The sequence below is a fragment of the Hemicordylus capensis genome, chromosome 2 (assembly GCF_027244095.1).
Source record: "Hemicordylus capensis ecotype Gifberg chromosome 2, rHemCap1.1.pri, whole genome shotgun sequence".
Taxonomy (NCBI): Eukaryota; Metazoa; Chordata; class Lepidosauria; order Squamata; family Cordylidae; genus Hemicordylus; species Hemicordylus capensis.
The window spans coordinates 235913856-235924333 of record NC_069658.1 but is presented as its reverse complement, the minus strand read 5'-3'; the positions used below and the strand labels follow the sequence as shown (position 1 = coordinate 235924333).

Here is a 10478-nt window from a genome sequence, read left to right as displayed (position 1 = left end):
CCCCCCGGAGTGACGTCACGCAGCTGCCCTATTTTCAGCCATGCCCATGGAACCCGCCAAGGATTGTCTCGCGGCGCCCTCTCGACTCCGCCCCGCCCCCGCTTCTCTCCCCTGCCTGAGAAGATCCCGCTTCAGTGACTCCTCCCCTCGGCCTGGAGGACCGCTGGGCAAGGGAAGAGAGTCGCGCTTCCTAGAGAGCCAGCTGAGTCGCAAGGCTGGCTCTGAAAGCAGGAGCTTCCCGTCCCGTCTGGCTTTTCTAATTCTCGCCAGCAGCAGCAGCAGCAGCTTCTTGGGAGAAGAATCCGGTGAGTGCCAAGAAGTGAAAATCTGAGGTGCGACAAGGGACCCCTCCCCTGCCGGGACCCGACAGGGAAGGAAGTGGCAGGCAGAGGAGGAGGCTTCGGGAGGAGAGAGGTCCATCAGTGGGAGGGGCGGCCGCTCAGGGGCAGCAGTCTGGCAGAGCTCACTCCTGCTTCAGTCCCTGGCTGGCAGCCTCTCCATGTCGCAGCCGGCCTAGGAAAGGTGACTCATCGGCTGCTGGACCGAGAGAGAGGGTGGCTCCGTCGAAGGAGTTCTCTAGCCAGGCTTCCCTCTGGGATCAGGTCAGAGAGATCTTTCTCCTGGTGGCAAGAAGAGCTGAGGAAACTGGGGCTGTATCTCCGTGGTCAAGCATCTGCTTGCAGACAGAAGGTGCCAGGTCAACCCTAGCAGAGAAGAAGCTTAGCCTAGCTCTGAACCTGGGAGGAATTAGCCTGGAATTCTGGTGCGTTGTGTGACTAAGAGGTGGATTTATCACATTCTTCGTGCCCTGGGCAGCAAAGTAGCATTAGAGGAAGAAGAGCTTTTGGATGTGTTGGGAGCTTAAGCTGAGCTTAGAGAGACCATGGATGTGCCAAGCCCAGCAAAGAGTGGATCAGGGAAGGGAACAGAAAAAGGCCCTCCAGCCATCCAGTCTGGCAATGATAAGGGATTCTGGGAAAGAACTGTGCAGAAGATCCTGGGAGGAGACACCACCAGCTCAGATGTCCAGGTCAGGAGATTCAGAGAGTTCATCTACCAGGAGGTTGAAGGGCCCCGAGAGGTTTGCAGCCAACTCCACCACCTTTGCCAGCAGTGGCTGGAGCCAGAGAGACACACGAAAGCTCAGATGCTGGACCTGGTGATCCTGGAGCAGTTCCTGACCATCCTGCCCCCAGAGATGGAGAGCTGGGTGAGAGAATGTGGAGCGGAGACCAGTTCGCAGGCGGTGGCCCTGGCAGAAGGTTTCCTCCTGAGCCAGGCAGAGGAGAAGAAGCAGGAAGAGCAGCAGGTGAGAGAGCATTTCATGCTGGTCGTTTCAAGGGGCTGGAAGTGTGTGGGACACTGTCCTCATAAGTTCTGTCACTTGCCCAGAGAGATGATCTTAGGAGACCCATATTCAGAGACTGCTGCAAGAGGACTGTGACTATGTTATCAGGATCATTCAGCTACCATAGGAACATAGGAAGCTGCCATCTACTGAGACAGACCATTGGTCTGTCTAGCTCAGTATTGTCTTCACAGCTTGGCAGCGGCTTGTCCAAGGCTGCAGGCAGGAATCTCGCAGCCCTATTTTGGAGAATTCAGGGAGGGAACTTGAAGCCTTCTTGCTCTTCCCAGAGCAGCCCCATCCCCTGCAGGGAATATCTTACAATGCTCACAGTTCTAGTCTCCCTTTCATATGCAACCAGAGTGGACCCTGCTTAGCTAAGGGGACAAGTCATGCTCGCTACCACAAGAACAGCTTCGTATCCCACTTCTTAACAAAAGTGCTCCAAGTGGGATACAAAAATATATAAGAAGTTGGTTTTGTGACCCAGAATGGCTCACAATTTAAAAAAAAGAAGGAGCCACTGGAGGATACAGTGCTGGGCCTGGACTGGAAGAGCATCTGTAGGCTTGCATGAAGAAGGATCCAGGTTCCCTCCCTGGCATCTCCAAGATAGGTCTGAGAGAGATTCCTGCCTGGAACCTTGAAGAGGTTGCCACCAGTCTGTGTAGACAATACTGTGCTAGATGGTCCAATCGGATGATTCGCTACGAGGCAGCATCCTCTCTTCCTATATCCGTCCCCTCCGGATAAAGGCGTCCTCTCCTTTTTAAAGGTGCCGCTGTTGTCAGTCATCAGGGGCTATCCTCTTTCTCCAAAGCTCTTCTGTTGTCTTCTAGAGAGGGCCTTCTGTGCTGTGAGGCTCTGACTAGGAGAGGTTATTCCCAGGGATGCTTGCTCTCTGAAGTGGCTGCCCAAAGGGTTTTGAAATTGGAACAGAGGCAAGGAAATGCCTTTTTAACACTGCCCCCCCCCATTGCCGCCTTCTCCTGTTTCAGACAGATGGGATGTTAGCCCAAGCAGCTCCTGAGCTCCCAGATTCCAAGACAGCTCAGTTGGTGACCCGGCAGAAGCTGCTGCTCAGAAGGATCGGGCAGGAGAGTGACGGAGGCCACATTGCGCTGGGTAAGGATAAAGGTAGTGTGTCGTTGAGTTGGTGTCGACTCCTGACAGCCCTGTGGTTGTTTTTGGTAGATTACAGGAGGGGTTGACCATGGCCTCCTCTCGCGCAGTACAAGATGACGTCTTTCAGCATCTTCCTATCTCGCTGCTGGCCAATAGAGGTGTATCCCATAGTCTGGGAAACAGACCAGTGGGGATTTGAACCGGCAACTTTATCCTTGCTAGGCCAGTCATTTCGTGCTGCGCTATTGGCTTGGGTAAGGATGCATGGGGTGTATTTCGACTTAGCTCTTCTCCCTTGAGAAACTCCAGGGCTGCTAAGGGGTTTCCCTTGAGCCTGTGTGTTGGAGATGCTTCTCTTGAGCCTCCTGAGTAGAGCTCCAACACAAAGCTTTGCATGGAGCCCTAAGTGACAGGAAGACAGACTGATTTCACTCCTGCCACTTCCATGGAAAATGCCCTTCAAGCCCAAACTCTCTTCCCACTTCTAGGCAGTGAAATGATGCTGGCGACTCCTCCGGGACCTTCTCCTCTTGGTGGTGGAGTGGAAACTGTGGCTGTGCACTCACCGGATCAGGTAGGAGATGAATCCCTGGCTGGGCAGGAGGAGAAGCAGACCTCGCCTCTCTCTGGACCCCACTGAGCCTGAGTCAAAGGGGCTCCCTTTTGACTCTGAAAACCACAGAGAAATGTTGGGTCCTCCAGGAGAACCTTGAGTCTCCGTTTTCCTGGCAAGACTGATGGAGATACAGTGAGGTGGTTCTCAGGACCAGCCCTTCCTGGGTAAGGCAGTGCTAGGCCGGGAAAGGCTGGTGGTGAGAAGCATTGTGATGGCTCCCGAACCTGGTGCTCCTCTTCCATGTAACCCCCCTTGGAAACCCCGGCTAAAAGTGAGGTAGGAGGTCGCGTGCACACTTCCTCCTTCACTGCCCGGTTGTACGTCCTATTTGGGCTCCACAAATGGCCACCGGGAGTGGTGACCATAGAGCCCTGTCTGCTGAGCGGCCAGGGAGAGGAGTCTTTCTGCTTTGTAGCAGGCTGCCTTTCCACTGCCCACACAGGGCATTGTGGGATGTGGGAGGACTTCCTCCTTCCAATCCCACCTCAGGCAACTAAAGAAGTGTTGCTCCAGTGCGCATGTGACCATTGGCACCCTGGCCTAACTCCACTTGTGGTGGGGAAGGTAAGTCGATCCTGCCTCCCCCCTCAGCTCTCCCCAGCTTCACGTGACCAACCTTCATGTTGTATTGCTCTTTTCAGGAGTCTGTGGTCTTGGAGGAGGTGGCTGTGTGTTTCTGCGAGGAGGAGGTGGCTCTGCTGGATCCAGGCCAAAGGGCTCTGCACAGGGAAGTCCTGGAGGAGATTTCTGGGCATCTGGCCTTTGTGGGTAAGCCTCCCTCCTTGCCTCAGCTGATGGTTGGATGAATGTAGAAATATCTGCTCTTGTCAGTCTGTAGCAAAGAACTCTGGGGATGACAGTGGCTGGACAATGTTCCTTGGATATTCTCCTTGTTTGAAGAAAAAGGTGTTTGGTTGCCACCAGAGCCTACAAGACCACATTTCTGAAACCCTCAATCAAATGGCAAAACCTCCACCAGCTCCTCTTCCAAGCTGGCCCGACTGTGAGTTCCCTTCAGCCGTTGCCTCATGAACCTGTTGCCACTACGTTGGGTGGTGGACATAGGGATTGGAGATTGTCTCCTGGCGTGGTCTAAGAGGACGCTTTCCTTAGGGTTGGGGTTTCCTTGTCTGCACTGGGGCTGAGAGGGATACACCCTACAGATCTGTGATTGCTGGAATTCTAAAAACGATCTGGTTTCTTTCCCTATGAAGGAAGAAATTCCGTTCCTACACTTGAGTTCACCTCCTGGATGGAATAAGGTCTGCAGGAGAACTGGCCTTGTGTTCGCAAGCATGCCTTGTCCCCTTGACTAAAGAGGGTCCGCCCTGGGTTGCCTCAGAATGGGGGCACCATCTGTGAGCACTGTCGGATTCCTCTTTGGGGATGGGGCTTCTCTGTGGAGAGCAGCTGCATGCTTGCAGACAAAATGTCCCAGATTCCCTCCCTGGCAACCTCTCCCAGAGAGGGCTAAGAGAGAGTCCTGCCTGGAACAGTGGAGAAGCTGCTGCCAGTCTGTGTAGACAATAGTAAGCTAGATGGACCCATGGCCTGACTCCGTACAAGGCAGCTTCCTATGTCCCTATGAACGGGAATGTGCATTTGTGGAGGAAGGAGAGGGATCAACATGGAGTTGCTTGGCTATGTGGTGGGCCTTTTTCTCCAGCAGGTCCGCCGGCTTGTTCTCCCCGGCAGAGCTTTTCCTCGTGCTGAATGTCACCCACTGGAAAGATCTGACAGGGTAGATGGCCAAGGAATAGCTGAAGTGATTCTATCTGCTGGGTGAGAGAGAGGGTACTGTTGTAAACTGGTTATCTGTTCTGCTAGAACAAGGAATTTTAAAATTTTCTGAATTCATGTTGGGTTCGGCTAGAATCATGGATGTCCTTTGATCATTTTAGATTTTCAGTCCATCAGCTTAACATATAAGATAATATAACATATCTCTCATTTAATACAGCTGGGACAGAAAAGACTAGAAGATTCAAGCTTTTTAGAAATTTCCTTTTTGTTTAGTGTTGGAGAATAATACATAACAAAACATATTTTATTAAATATACACATTATAAGACTCAGTTAACCCCCTTAATGAAAGTTTTCAAAGAACGTTTTCTTACTATTATTATTGTTATTTATACAGGTCTCAAATCAGATGCAGGACAAAATTAGAGCAAGGGAACTTATACTCTCTCTCCTATAGAATACAGAATCTAATCATTAATACGTAACACCATGTTTTAAGATTGTTGGGCTCAAACCACAGAGCATTGGGGATGTCTCGCTCTGCGTTTGAATTACTCGTATTATTTCAATTTTATATGTCATAGTTGGGTTGGTTCTCTTCTCTTTAGACTGCCTGACAGTAGGATGATCAGTCTTGCTGGGGCAGACTTTTTCTTTTTTAATTTCCCCTTGACGGGGTCAAGATTCTTTATTGATAGCTACTGATGCCTGATACCTAGTTAAGGACTTTCTAGATTCAACTAATACTATTGTATTTTCCTGATGTTTTGGTTTTGATGGATAAGACATTGTATGGAAACTTGTGTGGTTTTATTGGATTCTCAGAGATATAACCTTTCTGTTTCTACTTATCCTCTATAATAAAGCCCTTTAGTGTAATCCCATGTCCCTGCCCGTGTCTTTCTTGGCCGTTCTGGGCATGCGCAGAGCGCATGCCCAGAACGTCCAAGAAAGATATGGCCGCAGGGACACGGGCGGCCATGTTGGGTCCCGGTAAGCGGTGGCAAAGCAGCAGCAGGAGGCGGCGGCGACTGGGGACGATGCCGGCCGTGGCGGGGCGACAGGGACTGATGGTGGCGGCGGCCGCTGCGACGGGACAACAGGGAAGCGATGGCGGCGGCAAGTGGGGCCCATGGTGGCGGTGGCCGCAGAGGCGCGACAGTTGGTGGTTGCGGGGCCGGCCCGGCAGCGGATGGGCAGCCCGTAGTGGGCCCCGATACCAGGGGCAGAAGGTGGAAATGGGGGGAGTGGTGGCTGTCCGGCAGCCGGCCGCAACAACGGACAAGCGGCAGCAGCAGGCATGGCAGGCCGCGTGGGGTGGCGGGCCTGCTGCGGCCGGCATCGGACCCAGTCGCCACCTCCTGCTGCTGCTTCGCCGCCGCTTCCAAAAATGTTAACTGTTAACTGCTTGCCGCCTGGGAGGAGGAGCAGAAGGCCGGTAAGGAAATTTTTTTTAAATGAAACAGGGGGAAGGGCAGGGGGAGGGGCAAGAGGGAGTGGGGCAGGGAGGAGGGGGAAGGGCAAGAGGGAGTGGGGCAGAGGGAAAGGGGGAAGGGCAAGACTGAGTGGGGCGGGGGGGAAGGGCAAGAGGGCGGGGGGAGGGGGGGCAAGAGGGAGGGGGAGGGGGAAGGGCAAGAGGGCGTGGGGCAGAGGGAAAGGGGGAAGGGCAAGAGGGAGTGGGGCAGGGGAGGAAGGGCAAGAGGGAGTGGGGCAGGGGGGAGGGGAAGGGCAAGAGGGAGGGGGGAGGGGGAAGGGCAAGAAGGAGTGAGGCAGGGGAGGGGGAAGGGCAAGAGGGCGTGGGCCAGGGGGGAGGGGCAAGAGGGTGGAGGAGGACGCGGTGAGGAGGTGGCGAAGCCGGGAGGGGGCGCGGAGGTGGACTGAGACAGATGGTGAAGACGGCGGGGGCGGACGGCACTCTTGGCGGTGGCGGCGGACTCTCCCCTGCTAGTGCCCGTTATTTTAACAGGCTTGAAAACACTAGTAATACCAATAAAAGCATTGAAAGAAAGAGAGAAAGAAAGAAAAAAAGAAAGAAAGAGAGAGAAAAAAGAAAGATATATAGATAAATAGATAGATCTGACAGGGGAGACAGTCAACGGATAGTTGGAGTGATTCTATCCACGGGGTGGGAGAAGGTTTCAGCCATCCAAAGAAGGGTGTGCAAAGGGTGGAAAATGCATCTCGTGGAGCAAGTGGCTGCCAGTTGATACCAATCACTAGAAAGGGCTGGGCAAAGTGGGCCCTCCAGCTGCATCTTCCCCAGACAGGATAAATGGTGGCTGGGGGTGATGGGAGTTGTAGTTCAGCAAATGCTGGAGGGCCCAGTTTGCCCACCCCTGCAAAGGAGGTTGTTTCCTTCTAGCAGGAGCTGCCTTTCAACTGCCTCTTAGGCACGCTTGTCTCCTCACAGCAGTCAGCTGGTCTTGCTCCTTGAGGTGAGACTCTGTTGCTCCCTCACCACGTTCCTCTCTTTATTGCTGCAGGTGATTGGAGGGAGGGAGAGAAACCGGCCGATGGAGCGAGAAGGAGAACCGAAGGGAGTCAGAAGAGGAGGCAGACTAGTCCTTCTGAAGGGCCAGACATGCATTCCATCCCAATCCCAGGAGAATGCCACAAGGGAAGCAGCAGGAATAAGATCCCTCTGTATGTAGAATCCTTGACTAGTCAGCCACATCTGAGCAGACATCTGAGAATCCACACAGGAGAGAAACAACATCCCTGCTCAGAGTGTGGAAAGAACTTCAGTCTTAAGGATATACTAACTTACCATCAAAGAATCCACACAGGAGAGAAACCGCATACCTGTTCAGACTGTGGAAAGAGGTTCTCTCAGCGTGGCAAGCTTACTTCTCATCAAAGAGTCCACACAGGAGAGAAGCCACATACCTGCTCATACTGTGGAAAGAGCTTCATTCGGGGTGACAAGCTTACTGTCCATCAAAGAGTCCACACAGGAGAGAAACCCTATACCTGCTCAGAGTGTGGAAAGAGCTTCATTAATAAGTCAGTCCTTACTGTCCATCAAAGAGTCCACACAGGAGAGAAACCGCATACCTGCTCAGACTGTGGAAAGAGCTTCACTCGGGGTGACAATCTTACTGTCCATCAAAGAGTCCACACAGGAGAGAAACCCTATACCTTCTCAGAGTGTGGAAAGAGCTTCAATGATAAGTCAGGCCTTACTGTCCATCAAAGAATCCACACAGGAGAGAAACCCTATACCTGCTCAGACTGTGGAAAGAGCTTCTCTCAGCGTGGCAAGCTTACTTCTCATCAAAGAGTCCACACAGGAGAGAAAACGCATACCTGCTCAGAGTGTGGAAAGAGCTTCACTCAGGGTGACAATCTTACTTCTCATCAAAGAGTCCACACAGGAGAGAAACCCTATACCTGCTCAGAGTGTGGAAAGAGCTTCATTAATAAGTCGGTCCTTACTGTCCATCAAAGAGTCCACACAGGAGAGAAACCGCATACCTGCTCAGACTGTGGAAGGAGCTTCACTCGGGGTGACAAGCTTACTGTCCATCAAAGAGTCCACACAGGAGAGAAACCGCATACCTGCTCAGAGTGTGGAAAGAGCTTCACTCAGGGTGACAATCTTACTTCTCATCAAAGAGTCCACACAGGAGAGAAACCCTATACCTGCTCAGGGTGTGGAAAGAGCTTCAAGGATAAGTCAGTCCTTACTGTCCATCAAAGAGTCCACACAGGAGAGAAACCGCATACCTGCTCAGACTGTGGAAAGAGCTTCACTCGGGGTGACAAGCTTACTGTCCATCAAAGAGTCCACACAGGAGAGAAACCACATACCTGCTCAGAGTGTGGAAAGAGCTTCACTCAGGGTGAGAAGCTTACTTCTCATCAAAGAGTCCACACAGGAGAGAAACCACATACCTGCTCAGACTGTGGAAAGAGCTTCACTCGGGGTGACAAGCTTACTGTCCATCAAAGAGTCCACACAGGAGAGAAACCCTATACCTGCTCAGAGTGTGGAAAGAGCTTCATTAATAAGTCAGTCCTTACTGTCCATCAAACCGTCCACACAGGAGAGAAACCGCATACCTGCTCAGACTGTGGAAAGAGCTTCACTCGGAGAGACAATCTTACTGTCCATCAAAGAGTCCACACAGGAGAGAAACCCTATACCTGCTCAGAGTGTGGAAAGAGCTTCAATGATAAGTCAGGCCTTACTGTCCATCAAAGAATCCACACAGGAGAGAAACCCTATACCTGCTCAGACTGTGGAAAGAGCTTCTCTCAGCGTGGCAAGCTTACTTCTCATCAAAGAGTCCACACAGGAGAGAAACCGCACACCTGCTCAGAGTGTGGAAAGAGCTTCACTCAGGGTGACAATCTTACTTCTCATCAAAGAGTCCACACAGGAGAGAAACCACATACCTGCTCAGGGTGTGGAAAGAGCTTCAAGGATAAGTCAGGACTTACTTATCATCAAAGAGTCCACACAGGAGAGAAACCCTATACCTGCTCAGAGTGTGGAAAGAGCTTCATTAATAAGTCAGTCCTTACTGTCCATCAAAGAGTCCACACAGGAGAGAAACCGCATACCTGCTCAGACTGTGGAAAGAGCTTCACTCGGGGAGACAATCTTACTGTCCATCAAAGAGTCCACACAGGAGAGAAACCCTATACCTGCTCAGTGTGTGGAAAGAGCTTCAATGATAAGTCAGGCCTTACTGTCCATCAAAGAATCCACACAGGAGAGAAACCCTATACCTGCTCACACTGTGGAAAGAGCTTCTTTCAGCGTGGCAAGCTTAGTTCTCATCAAAGAGTCCACACAGGAGAGAAACTGCATACCTGCTCAGAGTGTGGAAAGAGCTTCATTAATAAGTCAGGCCTTACTTTCCATCAAAGAATCCACACAGGAGAGAAACCATATACCTGCTCAGATTGTGGAAAGATTTTCAGGCAGAAGGGAAATCTTACTTCCCATCAAACAATCCATGTTTTCCATCAAAGGGTTCACACAGGAGAGAAACCACATACCTGCTCAGAGTGTGGAAAGAGGTTCAGGCAGACGTCACAGCTTACTAAACATCAACGAGTCCACACTCGCGATAATAGTCAAAGGTGAATATTCACCCTAGTTGATTTCCCACAGAGACAGGCGAGTACTAAGACCTGACTTTGTCTTTCTTCCCAAAGAGGTGATGGACTTCCACGTGGCTCAGGAACTGCATCTGCCAGTCTTCTTTCCTGACCCCGTCTCAGAAAGAGACAGGGCATACCATTCTCTGGATGTGCGCAGAACACTAGCCCTTTACGTGGACAGAACAAAGCCTTTCAGAAAATTGAATAGGCTGTTGGTTAGCTATGCAGGTTCCTCTAAAGAAATGCCTATCTTGACTCAGAGACTCTCTGCTTGGGTGTCTGAAATCATTGCTTTGGCTTACCCACTGGCAAGGAAACCGCTGCCATGCCCCATCCGGGCACACTCCACCGGAGCAGTAGCATCTTCCATGGCTTTCTGCAGAGGCATCCCTCTAGATCAGGCCTGCTCAGCTTTGGTCCACTAGCTGTTTTTGGACTACCACTCTCATAATCCCCAGCCACAGAGGCCAATAGCCAGGGATTATGGGAGTTGTAGGCCCGGATCAGCAGGAGGGCCGAAGTTGAGCAGCCCAG

At 51.8% G+C, this 10478-nt stretch overlaps 1 protein-coding gene across 1 annotated transcript in view; it reads left to right on the top strand.

Annotated features, from left to right (window-relative positions):
- Positions 1-6: 6 nt before the first annotated feature.
- Positions 7-10478, top strand: part of LOC128341972 (zinc finger protein 585A-like) — a 40586-nt gene continuing 30114 nt past the window's right edge. The window contains exons 1-5 of the mRNA XM_053288708.1: positions 7-1309; positions 2347-2473; positions 2962-3047; positions 3731-3857; positions 7316-9683. Of these exons, the coding sequence (XP_053144683.1) occupies positions 884-1309; positions 2347-2473; positions 2962-3047; positions 3731-3857; positions 7316-9683 (3134 nt within the window). The 5' untranslated portion in view covers positions 7-883. The remainder of the gene's footprint in view (positions 1310-2346; positions 2474-2961; positions 3048-3730; positions 3858-7315; positions 9684-10478) is intronic.